The 25,986-nt window shown below is 46.2% G+C and overlaps 1 protein-coding gene across 2 annotated transcripts in view; it reads right to left on the bottom strand.

The window, feature by feature from the left end:
* The window catches only part of KCNH1 (potassium voltage-gated channel subfamily H member 1), a 434,009-nt gene that overhangs the window by 84,129 nt on the left and 323,894 nt on the right, over positions 1–25,986 (bottom strand). For both annotated transcript variants that reach the window (XM_027565678.1, XM_027565679.1), the window contains exon 10: positions 15,003–15,199. In XM_027565678.1, the coding sequence (XP_027421479.1) occupies positions 15,003–15,199 (197 nt within the window). The remainder of the gene's footprint in view (positions 1–15,002; positions 15,200–25,986) is intronic.

Here is a 25,986-nt window from a genome sequence, read left to right as displayed (position 1 = left end):
ACATTTACCCTCCATAAAGTACACATGTAGATGAACAACAGCTGACCACCACATGGCGTGTGACAGGGTTTCTGAGCTTGCAGATGACAGGTTAGACTTTAATGCAAAGGAAGAAAAAACAAACAAAAACTTCCCTAGCCAAGCAAAGCAGACCCAGCTACTGAAGAAACGAGCTGCTTGGGGTGATCCGATGCCGGAAATGGGTGCTGGATTACCCAGCTCTCTTCTCCCTGGCTGTCTCCTTTAGGACTAGTCATCAATAGGATGCATGTGTGCATGAGAGTATACACACACACACACCCCACAACAGCAACACTGCTGGCAGGCAGCCCGGCCCACGGGGAAGCCTGCAGACTTCCGGCTGAGGCTGTGAGAAGGGTGTGCATGCCCACGGGCAGACAGAGCCTGGCTCCACAGAAGGACACGGTAGTCCAGGCCCATGCGGTGACAAAGGGGCAGCGGCTTGTGCTCCGGCCCCTCCGTGGGCCCTGCACACTCGAGCGGTGGTAGAGGGGGGAGGAGGGAGCACGGAGCACAGGGGGTGTCGCCCCTGCCAGGGAGGCTGCTGCAACGGCAGCTGAGCTGGGGCTGGGGGACATGGAGTGACTGAAGGGACTGATCACAGATTCTGAGGCATTTTGTCTTTGTGACCACATAATGAGAAGCTGCCGCCAACACCAGTCAACAAGCCTTGAGCCAAACGCACCCCGTTTCAGGTTCTAACCTGAGAGGAACGTCAGGGCGGAATTATGAGGTGCTCAAACAGAAAGCCCAGGATGAAAACCCTGGTGGCTTCCCAGCTGCCCCGACACACAGTGAGACACAACAGCGAAACAAAGCCACTCTGCTGCTTGATTCATCTGGCCTTGAGGCGGAAGGATGGGAAAATTGAATTTGGCATGCCCGCTCTGCCCTGGGTTTTTCCTTCCAGCCCAGCTCACAGTTTGGGGTTCGCAAAGGCATCTGCCTCCCTGTGCGAGAGTTCAGCAGGGTGAGGACCAGGTTCCTCTCTTCAATAAATCATACTTATCTGCTCCTGAAACTCCCCAGTCATGGTATGCTTCGCCTTTATTTCTCACTCCCCATTCTTTTCCCCTCAGTTCAATCCTTGCTCCATACCCTCGCTGTCCTAGGGCAGAATAAAGCAGCTTCCACTCGGAGCAAATTTTCTGGAGTCTTCCCGAGTCAAGTGAAAAATCAAACAGAGGATGTCAGAGAAAGTGGCACGCCTCAGACCCCACCCCCACCCCGAGCCTTATATAATCATTTCATCATCTCGCTTATGAAATCAAGATAAATCAAATTCCTGTGGCTAAATTCCTCCAAGTGCTTGAGAACGGGACTTTAGGGAAGGAAAGGTTGGCGATGTACTGCATGGCCTGCTGCTAGCTAGAGCTCTGAGTGGTGTACTTTGTCGGGAGTCTCGGTATTGTTTTAACTGAGATATAATTGACACACGCCATTCTATTAGCTTCAGGTGTGCAGTATGATGATCCAGTATTTGGATCACTGCAAAACGGTCACCACCGTAAGTCCAATTAACATCAGTCACCAAGGATTTTAGTTATTTTATGCCATTTCCTAACTTTGCATGCCTTTTCTTCTTTTTCCATGTCCTTTTCCCACCCTCCATCATCTACTGTAGAATTTGACTTGGGCCCTCTCCCTGTTTGCGTCTCTGGGACCTGCTTCATTTCTCTGAGCATCCAGTTGGTTCGAGTGCAAGGTTAGATGCACTATTACACCTCACCAACAGGAGGCGCCAAATATATGATGTGCTCCAGCGGAAGGCGTGCAGGCTTTTCCCTGAGACAATACAACCAAGTGTCCTCTTTTAAAAATTCATACCCTGTGAACCAGAAGCTATTTTCATGTCTGGCTTAAGTGTTTGTAAGGAGCGTGCTGGGAAATGCAGCAAAATGCAGGAGCTGTCTGCAAATAGATCTCCAAGGGAAAAGGCACCATCCTTGGCATCCTTGCTGCTGGTAGCAAGGGAGTTTTTAAAAACAAAATCTACCACAGAAAATATGCAGGCTCTTGCCACTATAGGCAGCTCAGGGACAGTCAGGTGGATGTAAAAGCCTGGAAAGTAAAAGGTTTGAGGAATTTCTGGGTCCCTGCAACACTGCTGGGTACAGAAGAGATAGCAAGCTCACGCTCCCCAAAGAGAGCATCATTTCCTAGTCCATGGAGTGAGTGAAAGTGAGTGTTAGTTGCTCAGTTGAGTCCAGCTCTTTGCGACCTGACCCCATGGGGTGTGTAGCCCTCCAGGCTCCTCTGTCCATGGAATTCTCCAGGCAAGAATACTGGAGTAGGTAACCATTTCCTTCTCTGGGGCTCTTCCTGACCCAGGAATCAAACCTTGGTCTTCTGCACTGCAGGCAGATTCTTTACTGTCTGAGCCACCAAGGAGGCCTGTCCTAGTCCATGTCGATCCAATTCTTTATGGGGTCTCTAGATACCTCCAAAAAGGTGGAGTAGACTGTAAGTCTGGGACAAACTCCCTTTTGACATCTTCAAGAAGCCTCCTCATAGGTAAAACCAGGTGGGGAAAGGGCAAGGAAAAAAAAAAAAACTTGTGGAGTTAGGAGACTGGCTAGTGCCTCCCTCAGTAGACCCTCTGCTCTCGAGTCTTACTGATTCGATTCACCGTTTTCCTGTTATCCGTGCAAGAACACCTTCCTGATTAAGTATCAGCCACTGAACCAGTCATCTCTGAGCCCTGTCCGAGAGGTGTGAAACTGAGCAGGACCCTGTGGGGCTCCTGAGTGTGGAAGCCTTCCTGTGTCCCCCAGTTCTTATTTGTAGGGAATAGACTCCTACCTCCACGACCTTCCCTGAGTCCCAAAGGGCAGATTCAAACAGTTGCTAATCAGGGACAAGAAGGACACAGAGACAAGGGAGGAAGAGTCAAGAAACAATTTTGGTACGGGGAGGGAGGAGGGAGGGGGTTTCGGGATGGGGAACACGTGTATACCTGTGGCGGATTCATGTTGATGTATGGCAAAACCAATACAATATTGTAAAGTAATTAATCTCCAATTAAAATAAATAAATTTAAATTAAAAAAAAAAAAGAAACGATAGTGCAACCTTGCGGCGGCAATCTGACTCCTCCTCAAGGATACGCAGAACAGTGTCTTTGACCGCTTTACAGAAGACCCCAAATGGAAGATGTAGCATTCTTCATTCCAGAGAAAGCCAATCAACACCAGATTAAAAGGAAAATAGAGAAGCTCATTAAGAGATCACCTGAGGCCAGATTAAAGGCATGAAGACCCTACACACACCATGATCTTATCAGCAACCCCACCCTTGAACCCTTGCTATCTAAGTCCTCACCAAATCCTCTTGGTTGCAACACATAGTTTTGGGGGCACAAGCCCACTGTGTCCCACTTTGCCTGGCACAGAAATAAAAGTGTTCTTTCCTATTTCACCCAAAATTCTGTCCCTGAGATTTGACTCAACAAACCGTGGAAAATTCTTAAAGAGATGGGAATACCGGACCACCTTACCTGCCTCCTGAGAAATCTGTATGCAGGTCAAGGAGCAAAAGTTAGAACTGGACGTGGAACAACAGACTGGTTCCAAATCAGGAAAGGAGTACATCAAGGCTGTATATTGTCACCCCGCTTATTTAACTTATATGCAGATGCACAGCACATCATGAGAAATGCTGGACTGGATGAAGCACAAGCTGGAATCAAGGTTGCCAGGAGAAATATCAATAACCTCAGATATGCAGATGACACCACCCTTATGGCAGAGAGTGAAGAGGAACTAAAGAGCCTCTTGATGAAAGTGAAAGAGGAGACTGAAAAAGCTGGCTTAAAACTCAACATTCAGAAAACTAAGATCATGGCATCTGGTCCCATCACTTCATGACAAATGGGAAAATAGTGGAAACAGAGACAGACTTTATTTTTCTGGGCTCCAAAATCACTGAGGACAGTGACTGCAGCCATGAAATTAAAAGTCACTTGCTCCTTGGAAGAAAAGCTATGACAAATATAGACAGCATATTAAAAAGCAGAGACATTACTTTGCGACAGGGGTCTGTTTACTCACAGCTATGGTTTTTCCAGTAGTCACGTATGGATGTGAGAGTTAGACCATAAAGAAAGCTGAGCACTGAAGAATAGATGCTTTTGAACTGCGGTGTTGGAGAAGATTCTTGAGAGTCCCTTGGACTGCAAGGAGATCCAACCAGCCCATCCTAAAGGAAATCAGTGCTGAATATTCACTGGGAGCACTGATGCTGAAGCTGAAGCTCCAATACTTTGGCCACCTGATGCAAAGAACAAAGAACTGACTCTTTGGAAAAGCTCCTGATGCTGGGAAAGATTGAAGGCTGGAGGAGAAGGGGAGGACAGAGGATGAGATGGTTGGATGGATCACCAACTCGATGGACATGAGTTTGAGCAAGCTCCGGGAGTTGGTGATGGACAGGGAAGCCTGGCATGCCGCAGTCCATGGGGTCACAAAGAGATGGACATGACAGAGTGACTGAACTGAACTGAGATTTGATTCAGCATTGGTGCACAGAGGTCAAGATTTTGGCATCAGGCATAGGGAAAAGAGAGAGTCAGATGACTATCCCTTAGGCTATGGTGTGGGATTTATGGGCAGAGCTTCTGAGGTATAAAGAAAGGGAGGTGTCTCTATGGATGCCATCTTACAGTCAAGGTTTCAAAAATCTAAACACTAACAAGAGAAAGGCATGTGCCCAATAAGTTGATGGATTTGTAGGTTAATTTGTTGGTTGTCTGGTTGGTCAGCTAATCTGTTCATTCACTCACTCATTCACTTAGTTTTAAATGTTTACCATTTTTTCCTGGTGGCTCAGATGGTAAAGCATCTGCCTACAATGTGGGAAGTCCCGGGTTCAATCCCTGGGTCAGGAAGATCCTCTGGAGAAGGAAATGGCAACCCACTCCAGTATTCTTGCCTGGAAAATCCCATGGATGGAGGAGCCTGGTAGGCTACAGTCCATGAGGTCGCAAAGAGTTGGACACAACTGAGTGACTTCACTTCTTCACTTGTACCAAGCTCTAAGAGAATTGATCAGGACAGAGGTGAGTTAGTCAGACAAGGCCCAGCCCTTAAGGAGCTTCTAGAAAGGCCCACAGCTTAGAGTTACTTGGAAGTATAATGAGAGATATCAGTGAGGTGACCAGTGCTTATTGGATCAAAAGGACAGGGGGCCTCACCAATACCAGAGAGACTGAAGAGAAGACATATGGAGTCCAAGCCCACTGGTGGATTCACCTGAGAAGTTTAAGTTAAGTAAGGGCAGGACAGACCATTAAGTGACCCTGGTAGCAAGTAAATTACAACCAACAAAGTTTGCTGTGAGAAGCATCAAAACTGGATTGCTCCATGCCACACATCACAGTAACAACCATCTGCATGGACATCTGGGCTGGGGTAGACTTGTGTGTGAGCTCCTGATGCAGGCGTCCCAAGGGGTTGAACTAACATTTGTTTCCATAATCTAACATCTTAGAAGGTAGTTAGCATTCTGACAGGCAGCCTAGTTTGAAATCCTGACTCTCCAGTTATAGGGGAACAGGGGCTAGAATAAAGACCTCCATGACTCACTGGCAGATTTTATAAGGATGAGCTCATAGCCAAAGAGACAATTTTAAAGAGTAGGAGGAGCATTTAAATGGGAACTAGGAAGCACAGACATGTGACAGATGAGGTAGGAACATGAAACTTGACCGAGCCAATAAAATAACCAGAAAGTCACTTGCAAGGAAGGCATCGGAAGTCAAGGAGACAATATGTCTCAGCAGCCTCCTAATAGCACATGTGTGTGCTCAGTAGGGTCTACTCTTTGTGACTCCACCGAATACAGCCTGCCAGGCTCCTTTGTCCATGGGATTATACCAGCAAGAATGTGCTGTCAAATGCTCTTTGACAATGTAAGGCTGGCTGCCCTTTAGAAATCAAATGGACTACAGGGCACTTGTAGGGAGTGAGGGAAAGCTGAGTTTAGGAGGATGTTCAGAAAGCAGGGAGACTGCCAGCAATCTCTGCTCAGGATTCACTGAGGACCCAGCAAGCAGCCCCCCACCCCCCCAACACCGCTGAGTGTCTTTGGCTTCTTGATGTTTCACAGACAAGACTCATCTACTCTGCAGGTCACTGACCACTGGAGCCACAAGAGAGATTAAAGATTGTCTAGTTCCCGTTTCCCAAAGATGCTCTGCAAAACGCTCACTCTGGCAGATGTTAGTAGGTGTATTAAAATAGATAACAGATACTAATTGGTACAATTCAGAAAGTGTTCAGGGGCCAAATGAATGTGAGAAATATTGGGCTACACATCTGAGGCTTCACGATGCCAACCTGCTCACCTGGGGATGAGCCCCTAGTCTGGGACTCTTTAGCACCACCCTAGTTATTATCATTAATTACCACATACTTCTAAGAAAATATTAGGAAGGTACATTAATCTCCAAAGGATTGTATTGGCATGTCAGTCCTCTGCAGTAGCCAGATCCTTTCTAACTCCTAGTAAACACGCTGTGTCACTGACATGATGTTGATAAGGGTTAAGATGAATTACAACGCCCCTCCAGCCCCACCTCCCCCACACCGAGCTCTTCCAGTTCCTCCCTCCATTCTGTCCTGGGAGGACATCGGATCTGTGATGAGCCCAGCAGCGCCATTCTTTCCCAAACCTCCCTGACGAATCACCTGGTCCTCTGGTACAACTTGAGGGGCCCAGGGACAGACCTTGGAATCATCTGTCTGGGAGATTTCTACCTGTTCAAATTTAGCCCCTATTCCCCTTTTAAAACTTTCAGCACCTGATAGGATCCCTGCATTTCCAGAAAAGCTAAGCTCACCAATAACAATGATGATAGCAACACATAACGTTGAGAACAGGTCAAAGCACCCTGCTAAGGTATGATCACTGCTTCTATGTTAACAGTGAACGAACTGGGATCCAGAGAAGTTAGGTAACGGGCCCAGGGTCACAAAGGAGAGTCAGGATTTGAAAAGAACTTTTTACTCTAGAGTCTATATGTAGCCACCACTACTTACTGCCCCCATATGAGTGTTCAGTTCAGTTGTTCAGTTGCTCAGTCGCTCAGTCATGTCCAACTCTTTGCGACCCCATGAACCACAGCATGCCAGGCCTCCCTGTCCATCACCAACTCCTGGAGTTCACCCAAATCCATGTCCACTGAGTTGGTGATGCCATCCAACCATCTCATCCTCTGTCGTCCCCTTCTCCTCCTGCCCTCAATCTTTCCCAGCATCAGGGTCTTTTCAAATGAGCAAAACATTACAGCCACTGCTCTCCTTTGCTCTGCAGCCCCCATGCCTACAGATAATGGGAGGGAATTCACCTGACTGTGTACCTACCACCTGTAAGGGCCTGTGCCTTCCACCTGACCATCCTGCCACAGCCACCCTGTGGGGCAGACAGGATGAACCCACAGAAGAAGAATAGCTGTACTTACTCAAATTCCTCCCTCACTGCTCCCGCCTTCCCAGCTAACAAGTGGCTGAGTCCAGGTATGAGGCTCTAGCTTTAAACCTCATACTTCTTCCAGAACTTTATTGCGTCCTTGGAAATGGCTGCAGATTTATACATAATGAAGCATGGGGTCCTGTCATTATCTCTCACCTTTGTGATCATATGCTTGGGGGTGGGGCACTAGGGAGGATCCCTGAAAATCCACAGAAGGCCTCACAGGTCCCTAAACATCACTCCTGATCCTCTTGAAGAGAAAAGGGACTTGATTTTGATTTATATTTTGTTGTCCTGAAAGAATTATGGTCTTATCACTCACACCCATCTCTTTCCTTCCCCACCCTTAATTTCAACACCCCGATTTTAAAATGATCTTTATAGCTTGACAGTTTAATAGATGATTTTCATTCCACAGAAGCCCTCACTGTGGAAGAATGACAAGGAAAATATGGGCTGTGTAGAGATCATTTTAAAAACTTAGTGATGCAGTGAGGAAGGGGATGTATTTCCAAGCACCTGGCTCTGCAGTCTGTCTTCGCCTCTTACCAACCTTCCATGAGAAATTGTTTGGGGAGGAAACTGCAAGGCTTTCCAATGCCAGCTACAGCCAAAGCTCTCTTCAAGCCTCCAAGCTTTGATCTCCTCTTCTCCAGAATATTAATAAAATGCCCTTTGGTTAAAGTGGGCTAGAAATGTACTTATAGTATTCATCACAATTCACTATGGCAACCTCCATTTTAGAAAACAGGCGTTAGGAGGCTCCTGCTTTGAAACCACCAGTAACTATTGTCCTAGGTCCCTCCCAAACTCACTAGGTTGAGACCTTATCAAGCCAAGGGAAAAAAAAAATCTATCCTGGAACAAATTACTATATGCAAACATGATGCAAAACATACTCAAAAGCACAACAATCTTGGCTTTAAAAATAAAGCCTCCCACACAGAAAATGAGCACCACCCTACTAATAACCAACATGCCAATTATCCCATGCGCTGACGGCTGTTAATTACCCAACTGCTTGTCTGCATATGTCAGTTACTTGTGGTCCATTTCTACTACTGTCCAACAATGAGCAGGAGGACCGATCTCCTAGCTCCTGGGAGGTGAGAGCTCCCCTCCAGTCACAAGGAGAGTAGAGCCCAGGTGAAACATTGACTCAAGAAGGGGTCTGGTTATAAAGAGTGGGGCAAAGGGTGAACCCAGAACTTCTCTCCTTTGCTCTGCAGAACTTCTCAGACTGAAGGTGGAGGGAGAGAATGGGTGGTGGGGAAGAGAAGGTTATAGTGAGTAGTTCCTACAGGTGTCAACTGTGTGTGTTTTGTTTTAATGTATGTGATCTTCCCATTAAACCTAGTTAGGAGGGAATTCTATTAGACCCTTTTTACAGATGAGAAAACTGAGGCTTAGGCTATTTTAGTAACTTGCACAAGGGCACACAGCTAGTCAGGAGTCACACCAGGGTTCAAACCCAGGTCCTTAACTCTTCTTAGTTACTAACACTGGCCAGGCTGACCTGCTGGTCCATGCCTCCCTGGCACACCCAGCAATGGCGTGGTTGTCACTTTGGGGGGAAACCTTCTCAAGTTTCACAACCTAAGATATGACTGTGATTTACTGTACAATTTTTGGAGTGTGCTGGAGAACAACAAAGGCCATGAGAGGTGTTTCAGAGACAAACTGGGAGAAGGCAATGGCACCCCACTCCAGTACTCTTGCTTGGAAAATCCCGTGGATGGAGGAGCCTGGTAGGCTGCAGACCATGGGGTTGCGAAGAGTCGGACACGACTGAGCGACTTCCCTTTCACTTTTCCCTTTCATGCATTGGAGAAGGAAATGGCAACCCACTCCAGTGTTCTTGCCTGGAGAATCCCAGGGATGGGGGAACCTGATGGGCTGCCGTCTATGGGGTCACACAGAGTCGGACACGACTGAAGCCACTTAGCAGCAGCAGAGACAAACTGTGCCACCTCTGAAGGAAAGTTATGACCAACCTAGATAGCATATTAAAAAGCAGAGACATTACTTTGCCAACAAAGGTCCATCTAGTCAAGGCTATGGTTTTTCCTGTGGTCATGTATGGATGTGAGAGTTGGACTGTGAAGAAGGCTGAGCGCCGAAGAACTGATGCTTTTGAACTGTGATGTTGGAGAAGACTCTTGAGAGTCCCTTGGACTGCAAGGAGATCCAACCAATCCATTCTGAAGGAGATCAGCCCTGGGTGTTCTTTGGAAGGACTGATGCTAAAGCTGAGACTCCAGTACTTTGGCCACCTCAGGTGAAGAGTTGACTCATTGGAAAAGACTCTGATGCTGGGAGGGATTGGAGGCAGGAGGAGAAGGGGACGACAGAGGATGAGATGGCTGGATGGCATCACTGACTTGATGGACGTGAGTCTGAGTGAACTCCGGGAGTTGGTGATGGACAGGGAGGCCTGGCGTGCTGCGATTCATGGGGTCACAAAGAGTCGGACACAACTGAGTGACTGAACTGAAGTGTGCCACCTCTGAAAAGTCAACAGATTGAGAGAAAGCAGAGGCCGCAGGAGAATGCTCACGTGGAAAAGCTGAGCGCCACACGTAACCAGGGCCCCACCACAGGATGTGAGCTGCTTACCAGGGAGCAGGGCACATGCGTAGTTTGCAATCTGCCGCTTACAAGCCAGGTGACCTTGGAAACGTGATTCTGTTCTCCGTGGGGCCCTAGTCTATTCCCTTGAGAAGTGGTGTTGGTACTGGGATATGAAGGCTGTTCTGAAGATTTAATAAGCTGACATAAAACATATACTGACACTGTGACTAACTGGAGTTGGTAACAATGTTACTATTAATAGTGTGCAAAGCTCCAGCTGCCGGTAGGAAGATGTCCGGAGAGCCTGATACCCTAGAAAGCCAAGGGTCTGGGATGGGGACCTTTTATCCCCTTTTTATCGTGGACGACAATATGCCACCTCCCTCAGAAGAAAGGAGGAAGCTGTGCTTTCCTCTTGACAAGACACAGATGCCCTGGTGACTGACTCAACAGGTCAGAACAACTTCAGCTTTCTCTCCATGAATGGAACTGGCCAAAAGACTGGGTGAGGACCAACCCCACCAGTGACCAAAGCAAAGGGACAAGGAGGCCAGAGCAGCTGGCCCCTCGGCTGCAAGAGGTGCAGAGATCCCGGGGGTAATATCCACCCCACAGAACATGCTGCAGAGAGAGTGCCCTGATGTTCTGGAGAATGAGTACCCTCTACACACAAAGGTAGAAGCATAAAACAAGAAATAAGAGTGTCCAGTGGACACAACAAATAATAGTAACTCACAACTTAATTGAGTATGTACTATGTTCCAAACTCTGTGTGTGGGAGCTTTGCAGTATTATCTTACTTAATCCTCACAATAATCCTACAAGGAGACCTTTCCATAAGCCCCATTTTACAGACGGGGAAGGCAGCATTTAGGGCTTTCAGAAGCACAAAGTGGCACAGCAAGAAGCAGACTGAGGTCTCACTGGGCTCAGAGCCCACAGACAAGGAAAACCCAAGGTCAACAAAACGCTGGACTGGCCTTCAGGTTCTGCCCCCTTCATCACTGCCTATGACTCCTTCCTGAGTTGGATCCCAAGAGCAGTGTCAAAGGCTGAGGGTGCTCATACACATGGACTCAGGGGTGAGAGGGTGAGGCTTGGGATACAGAGGCCAGGGTCAGCCATGAAGCTGTGAGAGGCAGAGAGAAACCTGGCCAGTGAGTCGTTTCTGGCTCCAGTTCTTCCCTTACTCATCCAGCTCTGTGAACTTTCTATACAATGTCACATTTGTGAAATGAGGGTGGTGGGGAAATGGAGGAGAGACTGGATAGGGTTCTTGCCGTGCGCTGGAGGGCGTCCACAAGACCAAACAACTCCCCAAACCCATGTCAAAGGCACCGTGTTCTCAGGCATCTTTGCAGAATAACACACTCGATTTTGCCAAGATAGAAACAGCCACAAGCATACACTTCACTTGGCCAGAAAAAAAATAGCTACAAGAATGATTCATGCATGTAATGTTCTCATCTTCTATGCCCTATGTAACTAGGAATTAATTCTCAGAAGGACACAATGAGAGACTACAATGGATATACCAAAATGACAAGCCTCTTTTTTTTTTTTTTCCCCAAGAAAAAGAATGGCTATCTCTTTATAGAAAAGAACTCACTAAAATTCTCTCAGATCCATACCAGATTTATAGGCATTTCAGATTGGAAGGATATTTGAAGGTCAACTGATCTGACTCTCCATCGGATGACTAAGTCTCTTCCACAGTGTTTCTGAGGGGGTCTCCAGAGGATGCCTAAACACCTTCAGGACAAGAAACCGGATACCTACTGCTTTCATTGAGCAGCTCTGATCTTCTCCGAGGTCTCGCTCATACTGTCTACAGCTTTGGTTCTTCCTCTGTGCCCCGTGGCCATACAGACCATGCCAACTTCTTCTCCAAACAGCCTTTCAGAAACATGGCCCCCTGAGCCTCCTCTTCTGCAGAGCTGTCGATCATTCTGCACTTACAAAAACAATCTGACCACTGACATGCTGTTGTTTTGGTTGTCGTCCTTGTTTTTCTAAGATAGATTTATTTGATCCACAATTATTCCAAGATGATTAGTCCTCCAAATAACCCAAACTGTACATTTTTTCCATCCTATATTACCAGCAACACTGAAAGCTGATTATAATCAACTTGCTTTCATAAAAGAAGGAATCAATCAAATAACAGACTTTAAGAGAATCCACTTAGCTAAAAGTATCAGCAGCAGGCATTCCATGTTCGCAGATAAACAAGGAGGAACTGTGAATGCACATTTCTCCCCCACTGCCCATTCCCCATTGGAATTTAAATGACCAGTTTTCCAATCACAGGGCCATAAAAATCATCAATCATCTTAGCCACAGCCTCACATTTTATGATGTAGATGCTGAGACCCAGAGCTCCCATCTCTTTCTCCATGCCATCCCCAGATGTTTTTTAAATTCCCTGTTCTAGATTAGGCACTGGGATACCAAGCCCCTGCCCTCCCAGATCTCTGAGCAGAGACTCACAGGGCAATGCAAGTCAAGGAATTTAAAACAAGTGGAAGCACACTGGTGCAATAGCCCAGTGACAAGTGTTTGGAACTTTGTACAAAAAACCTGGAAGGCAAAAGGCTGTTTCCTTTCTTGTGCCTTGACTCAAACTTCCCTTTGTTTAGCAAACTGATCCTTTAAGACTCAGCTCAGGTCTCATCACCCACCCCCAATACTTTCTCTCTGACTCCTTTAGCTGCCTTCCTCCTTTATGAGCTCATAACACCTTGTACAAATCACATTCAGGGTACTTAGCATCATGTATCGCATTTATCCCTCCTGTGTGCATCTTCTCCATTAGACTTGAGGTTCCTTAAGCTAATGGCAACCTACTCCAGTGTGCTCGCCTGGAAAATCCCATGGACAGAGGAGGCTGGCAGGCTACAGTCCATGGGGTCGCAGAGAGTCAAGTATGACTGAACAACTTCACTTTTTTTTTTTTTCCTTTTCTTTTCATGAAGCTAGGGAGCTGAGTGTTAATTCAGTTTTATACATCTAGTCTAGTTCAGTTGGCATGTATGGGATTTATGAACAAATAAATATTTCAGCATACCCTTAAGATATGAGCATTAAAAAGCAGAGACATTACTTTGCTGACAAAGGTCCATCTAGTGATAGCTATGGTTTTTTCTGTGGTCATGTATGGATGTGAGAGTTGGACTATAAAGAAAGCCGAGTGCCAAAGAATTGATGCTTTTGAACTGTGGTGTTGGAGAAGACTCTGGAGAGTCCCTTGGACTGCAAGGAGATGCAACCAGTCCATCCTAAAGGAAATCAATCCTGAATATTCATTGGAAGGACTGATGCTGAAGCTGAAACTCCAATAGTTTGGCCACCTGATGCGAAGAACTGACTCTGGTGCTGAGAAAGACTCTGATGCTGGGAAAGATTGAGGGCAGGAGGAGAAGGGGATGACAGAGGATGAGATGGTCAGATGGCATCACCAACTCAATGGACATGAATTTGAGCAAGCTCTGGGAGTTGGTGATGGAGGAAAGCCTGGCATGCTGCAGTCCATGGGGTTGCAAAGAGTTGGACACAACTGTATGACTGAACTGAAGGGTTTGAGAGAAAAGAATTCCAGGCCAGGAAGCCCATGCAGAGACATGGTGCTCTGAAGGGGTGCGGCATGTTTACAGAACCATATGGGTCATTTTCCTGGTGAGAGTGGTGGGTGCGGGAAGAATGACTGGGGTTGGGGCTTAGGGGTTAGGTTTGGGCCAGATGTGGAAAGCCACATAAACCGTGCGGGAGTGAGCAGACATCATGCTGTGGTTAGAGTGGGGCAGAAAGTCTTTACAGAGGGGAATGACGTCATCCCAATGGTCACATGAGTGGCCAAGGAGGAAGCACTGCATTGAGGAGACGCACAAGGCGTGAGTGTGTTACTGCTTGGTCCAGGATGGAGGAGATGCTGTATCAGGGGTGCTGTGGTCCAAGAGCTCAGGGAAATTCCTGGGGAGGAGAGCAGTGTGGACTGAGGTTTGAGGGTACAGGTAGAAGCAACGGGATGTGATGAGTAAACGGAGGCATGGGAGGCAGGGAAGAAGCATCGAGGACGATGGCAGCGTTTTCCAACCTGGAGCCCCAGGGCAACACAGACAATAGAGACAGGGACCATGAGAAGAGGAGCAGTTTGAGGGGTGGGGGGAGATCACAGGTCGTTTCTGGAAAGATTCCTAAGACAGTCCTCCTGGATGAAGTCTATAGGTGGAGAGCTACCTGCTTGACCAAAGGAGATAAATGAAATGCAAGAACATCGGTCATGAAAACCCAAGTACAAGACACATTGTCTAATCCTTGCAGAGACAGATGGAGCAATTCTGATGATTTGAGGGTGAAAGTAACAAGTTCAGATGAGAGATCTTCTGGTTCTTAAAACTACAAATCATCTCTCAGTCAGTTAAACTGACATCTGTATATAAAATAATCTCCAGAGAATCAAATCCCATCTCTTATTTTCTGGACTCAACTGACTCACTTTCCTATCTTTTTAAAAAAAAAAATATTATTACCAGCTGGCTAACAGCCTCACACCATTTAGTGCATTCTAATCAGCAGGGAGAATTAAGTTGACATTAATTAAGTGATCCCACTCAACCATTTTATTGACTAACAACCTCATTTTTTTTTTAAAACTCATCTTTTCAAAATGCTAGAAGGTGAGGATTTTACTGAGGAAAAGCCCACAGACACACTCAGAAGCAAACCCTTCTGCACCAAAATCAATCCATCTTTTAATCAAGTAACGTCCTTTTCTCTCTCATTTTATAGCAAAAGCTCCAAAGAGCAAGCAACAAGCAGAACCTCTAGAGAATCAGCTACTCCATTTAAATAAACAGCGAAAGGACTTCCTCAGCCCACATGGTTATCCTAAGAGCACAGAGACTGCTCTTGGTAGAAAAGAGACGGAAACTGCACACTCACCCGCTTCCTCAAGTTGTAGGTGAGAATGAGGTTCCGGGAGAAGGAGTGGGAGAAGGCTGTGTAGAATTCCAGCACTTTCTGCAGGGCGTCCCGCTTGATCACATGGAGGTCACAGTAGGTCAAGGCCCTCACATTGGCACAGGACTGGGCAAGGGTGGCTTCCTTCCAGAACACGTCTCCAAACACGTCTCCTTTCCCTGAGGAGAGAAGGCGGTGATGAGCAAAGTGCCCGCCAGAGGAGTCTGGCCGTCGGCGCCAGCTTTCCACCGTCTCCCAGGACTGCTGTGCATTCGGCATTCTAAGGCTTGGGCTCAGAAAAGGCCAGACTGGTTTTAATTTGGACCTTAATGACACGCAACTTCAGAAAACTAAAAATACCATAGGATACATGTCAAAGTTCAGCCAATAACTTGGGGATCACTTGTGACCTCCCGAACATCCTACGTGAAACTGGAACCGCATGTTATTCTTTGTCAACCCTGGTTTTCCAAAACACTGACCATAATCTGTAATGATGTTACTTGCCTGTCTCCCAGCGTGAGCTCTCCTGTGTCCCATCCCTCCACTAACACAGTATCTGGCAACACAGTAGGAGTTCTCACAATGTCTGCTGGCAAAAGAGAAGGAAGGTAAACTGTAGGTCTACATTAGTGTGACTGAGAGGCACACCCTCGGCTGCAATGCGGAGGGCGTGTACTCTTCATCAGGAGCTGAAAAACAGGAGGTGTCTCCCCTGATTAGCATGACCTATGTGGATGAAATCGGGCAAGAGTGAAGCTCCTCTTCCTCCAAACTCTGTCCACCACCCTGAGGTTTATATGCGCGGTGCCTCATCCTCACTATCTCTCTCCCCCATCCCTCCTTCCATGGCCCTCAACTTGCCAGATGCCCTCCTGGTGGTATAAAAATATGGGCCCTATATAAGCGGCATCTTGAGGATCCTCTTATGCCTAGCATTCCACACGACTATATTTAATTTTTTGTTTTTTGTTTTTTTAATTTAAATTTATTTTAATTGGAGGCTAATTACTTTACAATATTGTATTGGTTCCGCCACACATCAACATGAATCCGCCACGGGTGTACACGTGTTCCCCATCCTGAACCCCCCTCCCACCTCCCTCCCCATATCATCCCTCCAGGTCATCCCAGTGCACCAGCCCCAAGCATCCTGTATCAAACCTGGACTGGCGATTCATTTCTTATATGATATTATACATGTTTCCATGACATTCCCCCAAATCATCCCACCCTCTCCCTCTCTCACAGAGTCCAAAAAACTGTTCTGTACATCTGTGTCTCTTTTGCTATCTCACATACAGGGTTATCGTTACCATCTTTCAAAATTCCATATATATGCGTTAGTATACTGGAAACAGTGTCAGACTTTATTTTTTGGGGCTCCAAAATTACTGCAGATGGTGACTGCAGCCATGAAATTAAAAGACGCTTACTCCTTGGAAGGAAAGTTATGACAAACCTAGATAGAATATTCAAAAGCAGAGACATTATTTTGCCAACAAAGGTCCATCTAGCCAAGGCTATGGTTTTTCCAGTGGTCATGTATGGATGTGAGAGTTGGATGTGAAGAAGGCTGAGCGCTGAAGAATTGATGCTTTTGAACTGTGGTGTTGGAGAAGACTCTTGAGAGTCCCTTGGACTGCGAGGAGACCCAACCAGTCCATTCTGAAGGAGATCAGCCCTGGGATTTCTTTGGAGGGAATGATTTTGAAGCTGAAACTCCAGTACTTTGGCCACCTCATGCGAAGAGTTGACTCATTGGAAAAGACTCTGATGCTGGGAGGGATTGGGGGCAGGAGGAGAAGAGGATGACAGAGGATGAGATGGCTGGATGGCATCGCTGACTTGATGGACGTGAGTCTGAGTGAACTCTGGGAGTTGGTGATGGACAGGGAGGCCTGGCGTGCTGTGATTCATGGGGTCGCAAAGAGTCAGAGGCGACTGAACTGAACTGAACTGAACTGATACTGTATTGGTGTTTTTCTTTCTGGCTTACTTCACTCTGTATAATAGGCTCCAGTTTCATCCACCTCATTAGAACTGATTCAAATGTATTCTTTTTAATGGCTGAGTGATACTCCATTGTGTATATGTACCACAGCTTTCTTATCCATTCATCTGCTGATGGACATCTAGGTTGCTTCCGTATCCATTTAACAAGTCAACAGAGTACTCATCCCACGTAGTGGTATTCTGGTTCAAACTTCTATCAATCTCTTCTTGCCTAGGGATATTCTTCCAACCTTTCCCAGAGATTGAGGTTTTAACATATGTCTAATGCAGAGCTTAATTCATTCCTGGCACAGCCTCTGGTTATATAACAAATAGCTTGAAACATTGTTTCTCTTGCCTTTAAATTTTCAGCACAGATAAACACAAATCTGAATCTCCAGGGAGCCAGAGAGAGGTGTTTGGGAAGGAAGGAAACAATGCAACCAGGGTGAAAACCAATCTAACAACCCTTGAGGGAGCTGTCAGCCCATGCATTCAGATCAGCCACACTCTACATCTGGAACCCAGGCACCTGCGACTCAGTGTGCTTTACAGGGCAGCTGTTTTCCTAATTCATGCAAAAGGACGCAATTAGGGCTTTAAGCATCTGAACAGAAGTTGACCTTTTCTCAAACACCAGAAAGTGTCTACCCTAAGCACATAAGGTACTCCACGGGTACAGCCTCTCCAAGCACCTCCACGACATGAGCTGAGAAGCAAATGTGCTGGACACGTTATTTCACACACTGTGTTTATGAAATAAAGTGCAGCTTTAATTTGTGAACATAGCTTCATCGACTCATACGAGTAGGATACAAGTTTGGGTAGCTCTTAGGCAGATATGTGCCTATGCTATTTAACCCCTTACCAGGCGTTTTTTCAGCCATCTGTAATATGAGTGTGGTAATGCAAAGCAGGAGCCAGCCGATGGGAATGTCTCTCTCTGTGGGGTACCACCAGGCCTCCATGGAGAGGGGTTCATTCAGTGTGTGCTCCCTAGCATGCATGGAGTCCTCATCGACAAGGCTGGACAATTCATTCATACATATGGAGCATTCTATAACTCCTCTCTACTGCTCTGTCATGCCTCTCATGCCTTTCGTAATTATGTATTCCTGTTCCCCTAGACAATGCTCTTTTTCTGACACGCAGTGTGACAGATAGTCAAAACACAGACCCTACTCTCATATTGCAACTTATGTCAATAAAAGTGAACGTGTCAGTCACCCAGTTGTCTCCAACACTTTTGAGACGCCATGGAGCCCACCAGGCTCCATGGGGATCCTCTAGACAAGAATACTGGAATGGTTTGCCATTCCCTTCTCCAGGGGATCTTCCAAACCCAGGGATCAAATCCAGGTCTCCCACACTGTGGGCAGATTCTTTACCGCCCAAGCCAGTGGAGGTCTCATTCTATGTCAAGAGGTAAAGCCTAATTCCCTTTCCTTAAACCGGAACTCACTTTAATCCCTTGCCTTGGCCAACAGAACGTGGCAGAAGCGATGTTCTGGGATTTTCAGGCAGGGTCATAAGAAGCCTTGTAGCTTCTGCCTGGGTTTCTTGGAACACTGACATCTCAGGATCCTCCCTCTTAGACCCAACCACCATGTTTTGAGAAGAACAAACCACACAGGAGGTCACACAGAAGTGCTCTAACGGTCCAGCTGACAGCCAGGCTCCACTAGTCTCGTAAGCAAGCCATCTTGGTCCTCCAGCTCAGACAAGCCTTCAAATGACTTCAGCCACAGTCAGCACTGGACTGAACCACGTGTGGGAAGTTGAAGGGAGAACCAGCAACTGAGCCAACCAACCCACATAATCATGAGAAACAATTAATTTTTTAAGCCACTAAATTTGGGAGTGGTTTGGTCAGCAGAAATAGATAACCAGAACACACAGAATCATGGAGCTCTAGGCCGAAGGGCCCATAAGAAATTACTTAGTGGTTTAAGTCAGAACTATTGAGAATAGATCATTGGTAACCCTGCCTGATTCTTATTAAGATTACTTCATCTAAGCAGCTTAAGCTTCCATCAACAGATGAATGGATAAAGAAGATGTGGTGTATGAATATGTATAGGTACACACACAACATGGAACAGTACTCAGCCAAAAAAAGAATTAAATGTTGCCATCTGTAGCAATATGGATGGACTTTGAGGGTATTCAGTTCAATTCAGTTGCTCAGTTGTGTCCAACTCTTTGCGACCCCATGAATCACAGCACACCAGGCCTCCCTGTCCATCACCAATTCCCGGAGTTCACCCAAACTCATGTGCATCGAGTCAGTGATGCCATCCAGCCATCTCATCCTCTGTCGTCCTCTTCTCCTCCTGCCCCCAATCCCTCCCAGCATCAGGGTCTTTTCCAATGAGTCAACTCTTCGCATGAGGTGGCCAAAGTACTGGAGTTTCAGCCTCAACATCAGTCCTTCCAATGAACACCCAGGACTGATCTCCTTTAGGATGGACTGGTTGGATCTCCTTGCAGTCCAAGGGACTCTCAAGAGTCTTCTCCAACATCACAGTTCAAAAGCATCAATCCTTCGGCGCTCAGCTTTCTTCACAGTCCAACTCTCACATCCATACATGACCACTGGAAAAACCATAGCCTTGGCTAGATGGACCTTTGTTGGCAAAGTAATGTCTCAGCTTTTTAATATGCTATCTAGGTTGGTCATAACTTTCCTTCCAAGGAGTAAGCAACTTTTAATTTCACGGCTGCAATCACCATCTGCAGTGATTTTGGAGCCCCCAAAAAATAAAGTCTGACACTGTTTCCACTGTTTCCCCATCTATTTCCCAGGAAGTGATGGGACCAGACGCCATGATTGAGGGTATTATGCTATGTGAAATAAATCAAAGGAAAAATGAATACTGGATGATATTATTTACATGGAAACTTAAAAAAATTCAACAAATTAGTGAACGAAACAAAAAAGAAGCTGACTCATACATACAGAGAACAAAACAGTAGGTATCAGCGTGAGCAGAGGGAAGCAGGAGGGGCAATACAGAAGTAGAGGAGTAAAAGATACAAACTATTAAGAAAAGCTACAAGGATTATACTGTACAATGTGGCTATTATTAAATATCCAATACTTTATAATAACTATAAATGGGACATAAATTGTGTTAAAAACTGTGTTACTATACTGTATATCTGTAATATTATAATACTGTATATCAACTATACTTCAATTTAAAAAGCAATGGAAAAAAAAAGCTATGGAAAAAATATGAGGGGAAATTTTTGAAGAAACAAACTGGAGAAATGTGGGTTATTTAGCAATATAGTCATTATACTCCCATGTCATAAAAATAGACATAAAAAATAATCACAGGAAATATATCAAAATGTTAAGTGTTATCTCGGGATTGGGAAGTGGATTCACAAATCATGATTTTCCTTGTTTATACTTCTACTCAAAGTATAATATTTTGTAATCAGAAAAAAATATTACTTCATTTAAGCAAAACCCAATATGTGAACATTATATACCTCAAATGAATTAGGAGTAGTCTTTCTAATTATAAAAGAACCCATAAAGTAAAATAATAGCCCCCTCATGTATATTTGACATGAGTTTATTTGTAAAAATTCAGTTTATAAACAACTCTTCAGGGGCATATCTATTGTTACCACAAAGAGCAACCATATTGTGTTTTAAACATAGCAGGAAATAAATCACACATCTTTAGAAATGACAATATTCCCATTGTGAAGAGTTTTACAATCAAAGGTTTTGACAGCAACAATAAATGGAGACTAGTTCCTACCATACCAAGTATTTCACGGTGAGATAGTCACGATTAATCTGTAGGGTCCAGGAAGTCTCAGTGTTGTCATAACTTGCATCTGATTTTCAGCCCCAACTGAAAATCATACTTTCTTCCTGTCAAGGCAGCCTTTTTTGGTATAAATGATCTGTTAGTGAGATTTAAGAAAGAGGTGTCGGAGGACCTGTCAGATTCAAAACAAACCCAGGACTATTCTGGCAAATGAGAAACGTATTTATGACATGCAAAACTGTCAAAGGGAAGGACACAGAGCATTTGGCAGCTGCCTGTGAACCACACACATTGCTGGAATCATGACTTCCTGGGTCAGGGCTACGCATCAGAGGCCAGGACAAGCTCTATACCCACATTCATCTCTGTTCCCTAGTGTGAAATGATTGTTTGCTGAAGAACAAAAGGTACCCCTGCACACTCAGCAATCAAACTTCTGCAGGCAATCAGCTTATTGATTTATTTATTACACTGAGATGCTGGGTGCAGAATGTTAAAACCTAATGTTCCAGGATTCGAAAAGACATACTAAGTGGATGTTCTCAGCTGGGAGAAAAGAAAAAAGGAAAAACAAAAGAGAGGGGGGCAGTAAGGGAAAGGTAGTCTCATTAAAACTCCAAGAAAACATCCCTGTGGTAATTAATCCTCTTCCTCTCCCACCCCCAGTTATACTCAGCTTTCTTTACTGAACCTCCTCTTTTGCTGTAAACATAAAAAGCCCTCTGGGGTACAAAGGTGGGGCTGAGGAACAGTCACAAAGCAGAGGTGGGAGTTGGACAGGGGGCTCAGGTGGCACTGGGAGAGGGAGGGGAGCCCTCCGCAAGGAGCCCAGCACAGGAGGAGACCAACATCCCATAGAACAGGATCCCCAGCCCCAGTCCACAGAGCAGAGGGGAACGGCAGACAAGTGAGTAAAGTGTGGTACTTATAGCCACTCCCCATCGCTGGCATTACCGCCTGGGCTCCACCTCCTGTCAGAACAGCTTAAGATTCACGTTGATGTATGGCAAAACCCATCACAATGTTATAACAGAATTATCCTCCAATTAAAATAAATAAGTTAATTTTAAAAGCAGATTCTCACAGGAGTGCAAACCCTGCGGTGCACTGAGCATGCGAAGCGCCTAGGTTGTGTGCTCCTCATCCCCTGGCCACCATCCATGGAAAACTCATCTTCCATGAAACTGGTCCCTGGTGCCAAAAAGGCTGGGGACTGCGGCTATAGACAATTTGATGTCATGAAGGCAGAGACTGAAGCAGAGAGGACGGTGGGAGCAGGGAGGTTGAGAGGGTTAAGAGGAGTGATCAGGGAAAATTCAAGAGGTGCTGGGACTCAGGGATCTGAAAAGATCCGACAGCCTGATGTCTGAATGCTAAAGAGCTGCAGAAATGGACAACTGAGTTTACAACACTCCAGAAAAAGCCCTGTTTCTCAGACTGGCTGTGAGTGAGCTTGGAGGGGTCAGAGCAAAAATGAAATTCCAGCTGCTTCTCGTCACTATTTCCTATCATGTCCTCTCATAAGGCCCACTCAGACTGGTATCCTGTACTAAGCAAAACATAATTCTGCAGTTAAAGTCATCACATGCTGCTAAAATCATCAGCCATTTCTAGGCCCATACCAATTGGAAAGAACTGATTCAGTTCCTCACGCAGCTCTCAGCAGGCGCTCTTCTGGGTGCTGAGGTCTAGAATAGCGGGATGGCGGAGGCGGTGGAGGGAGAGAAACAGAGCAGGTGATGCTAACATGCTAGGGGCTATGATGGGAGACAGAGAGGGGTGCTCGGCTCAAGCTCATAGGGCAAGGGAAGGCTTCTGGGGAGATGTGGCATCTGAGCTGAGACCTAAAGGAAGGGATCCAGTGAGCCAGCATGAAGATGACACACACACTGCTCTTACAGTGAACGAGTCAGCCTTCCACAATTCCTCGCTGAAATGTTTGTCTTACTCTTTGGACCTTGATGCCTTCAAACTGTAGTGCTAGAGAAGATGCCTGCAAGTCCCTTGGACAGCAAGGAGATCAAACCAGTCAATCTTAAGGGAGTTCAACCCTGAATACTTGTTGGAAAGACTGATGCTGAAGCTGTAGTATTTTGGTCATCTGATGAGAACAGTCGACTCATTGGAAAAGTCCCTGATGCTGGGAAAGATTGAGGGCAGAAGGAAAAGAGGTTATCAGAGGATGAGATGGCTGGATGGCATCACCGATGCAATGGATGTGACTTGGGCAAACTTTGGAAGATGCTGATGGACAGGGAGGCCTGGTGTGCTGCAGTCCATGGGGTCACAAAGACTTGGACACGACTGGGTGATTAAACAACAGCAGCAAATACCCTGATCGACATGTTTCTTAGGCCCAGAATGAATATATAACTAAGGGGTCAGAGCAGTTTCCCCAGTTGGGCTACTCTTTTCTTTGACATTCCTGCTTCATTCTTGTTTTCACTTCCTCCAATTTTGAATTTTCAGTTTTCTCCTAGTCATTTCAGCTCTCTAAGGGGACTATCTTAGGCTTATCAACTTAATGCATATTCTATCTTCACAGCCTAAGCCTCAGGTGGAAAAAATCAAGCACAACTGTTAGCTTTGGCCTCTGTTGAAAAAGTTATAATTATCTAGGCCTTGCTGGAACCCTGAAAGCTAATACTTTGATTTTTTTTAAATGTTTTTGGTAATTCTCTTCACTGCTTAGGTCCTGAGTCACACCCTGTCAAATTAGGTTAATGTTGTTACTATTCTTTTAACATATCAAATCTACATTTGTATTTGACCATCTATGGACTCCAATGATCTCATCTATAAAATGGAAATTGGGGAATGATGCTTGAAGTAGGAAGTACCTGCTTCCAAGTTTTGTAGAGAGGATCAAATGAAATGATATATTAAAGTATTAAAATGCTGTACAAACAGGAATAAAAAAAAAAGACACAGCACAGAGATGATTTCAGGGAGCGGGAGTGGCATGTGCAAAGGCCCTGAGGCACAGGACTGAACCCGAATGCTCTCTGTATTGCCCCATGCTTTGGATCATCTGCTCCCTCACTAGCCTGTAGGGATGAGTGTGGACAGCATATTTTGTGACCCTCTGAGGAAAGTGCCTGGTCTCCTCATTCAGCTGCAAACTCATCTAAGCACCTTCCAGACTCTACAGTGAGCATGTGACACCAACACTGCCGCCCACCCCTCCCCGGGATGCTGAGAGAGACACCAGGAATAGAGTGCAGTGAGGGCCAGCCCGAGTGCCTTTATTCCTCTTCTCTGGGACATCGGGAAGTCTTATGCCCTCAAGCCATTTGAAGACTAGAGGCACCTTGCCACTCACTGCATCAGGAGGGTGAAATGTGGCAGCAGAGATCCCGGCATAAGCAGAGAGGCTCTGAGGGAGAACCACTCTCTCTCCTGGCCCTTGGGGTAACTGTGCTTAGAGGATGTAACACGGAAGCTGGGACAATGTGTCCAGGCAAGCCCCGAGCAGACTGCACACACCCACTGAACCGGCTGGCTCAGAAGGATTAGAATGAGGACGCAGAGAGTTCTCAGAGCTCCTGGACTCAGGATACACACCAGGCTTGTGCAATCCAGGTCATTGCCGTTGTCCTCAGATTAAGACACGAAGAGAACTGCCCAAAATCTCCTCCCTGGTACTTGCCCTGGGATGTTTTCCACTACTTTTTCATCCACTCCCTCAACAGAGGCTTCAGGCCAGACAAGCTGACTTCGAGCTCAGGTGCACCCTGCTGGGGGCTGGCAGGACCCGGCTGGCCCCTCCTCCTGACTCTCCACCTCCAGTCACTCGGGTTCTTAGACTTCCTCCAAGTCCGGCTCCCCGCTTCCCTCTGGGCCTTCCCAGCACAGCCTTGGACACTCTGCCCTGCTCCCTGGTCTGGATAATTCCTTCTCGTGCCTCGAAATACACCCCACCTCCTCCCCGACCCTTTGACCATATTTGTGCCTTTGGCACTCTGCAAACAATCCCTGCATCACCGCACCCCCAGCCGTGTGTCTGGCACACAGCAGGCGCTCAATGGTTGTTGAATGCATAAACAAACCAAGGGCACTAGGCATCTTACTAAACCTCCCCACTGTCAATTCACTCAGCTTGAAAATGTGGGTAATAAAACCCACCTCCCAGGAATGTCGTGAGACTCACATGAACTAATATGAACAAGGCACTTAGCACTGTGCTTGGAGCACAGTAGGTGCTCAATAAATAGTAACCACAATAAAGATGAATCCTCAACAGTATAAATCAATTATACTCCAATAAAAATAATAATAAAAAAAAACTGAAGCTATCAACCATGTGACAATTAATTTCGCTGTGAAATGACCTATAGTTTCAAGCAATGGCGATCTACAAACCATTCATTTTGAACACTGGCTACCTGACCAGGCCTGAGCTATTTGTTGTTCTCAGATTTATTTCTATTCAAGAAATATGTATTGCATGCCTATCATTGCATTGTGCTAAGTGCTGAGGGATATGATATCAAGAATGAATTAGTTCTTAGCCCCACCCACCAAAGTGTATTGAAGAGTTACGGTAAGATTAAAGATGATAGGAAGCAGAGTGCTATCGGGGAGAGGAGATGCTGGTGGGAATCATTCTCAGAAAGAGTGCCGGGGATAAGAAAGAAAAATTCAAAGCATGCATAATAAATCTTCCTGTTCAATATTTAAAAAAAAAAAGAAGAAGAGTCCTCTGTAAGAGCCCTGTGATGCAAATTCCACAGGGATCGTCAGTCTCATTTTGAAGAGAGGCGTGAGCTCCAGAGAGGTTTGAATGATGGTCCGTGACCCACAGACTTTCCCCTCACCCCGGTGCAGCCTCCACACGGAGAGAGGCTTCCCAGTGATCCCAGTGATCATCCTCTGCAACCCCACCCCCCCGCCCCAAGCAGCTTCCTCTTCAGCCAACACTTAGAGACCTCTACCTGGGGCAGGCACCAAGCTGGGTGACGGGAAAGAGGATAAGTCAGGGGCTGCTTTGATCTTAAGGAGCCACGGCCAAGGAATTCACCTATACCCCAGAACGACTTCTCTGTTACGGAAATGGAATCCACGACCCTTAGCTGGGCACACAGACGACCAGAACCAAGGCCGCACCGCACTTACGTGTGGCCCTCTGCCCGAACTCTGGTTAAGGGGAGGGGTGCGGAGGGACGGGTGCCCCCCGGGGG

This window comes from Bos indicus x Bos taurus, chromosome 16 (genome assembly GCF_003369695.1).
Source record: "Bos indicus x Bos taurus breed Angus x Brahman F1 hybrid chromosome 16, Bos_hybrid_MaternalHap_v2.0, whole genome shotgun sequence".
Taxonomy (NCBI): domain Eukaryota; kingdom Metazoa; phylum Chordata; class Mammalia; order Artiodactyla; family Bovidae; genus Bos; species Bos indicus x Bos taurus.
Note: the sequence above shows the minus strand (reverse complement) of the source record. Positions and strands in the feature narration are given on the sequence as shown.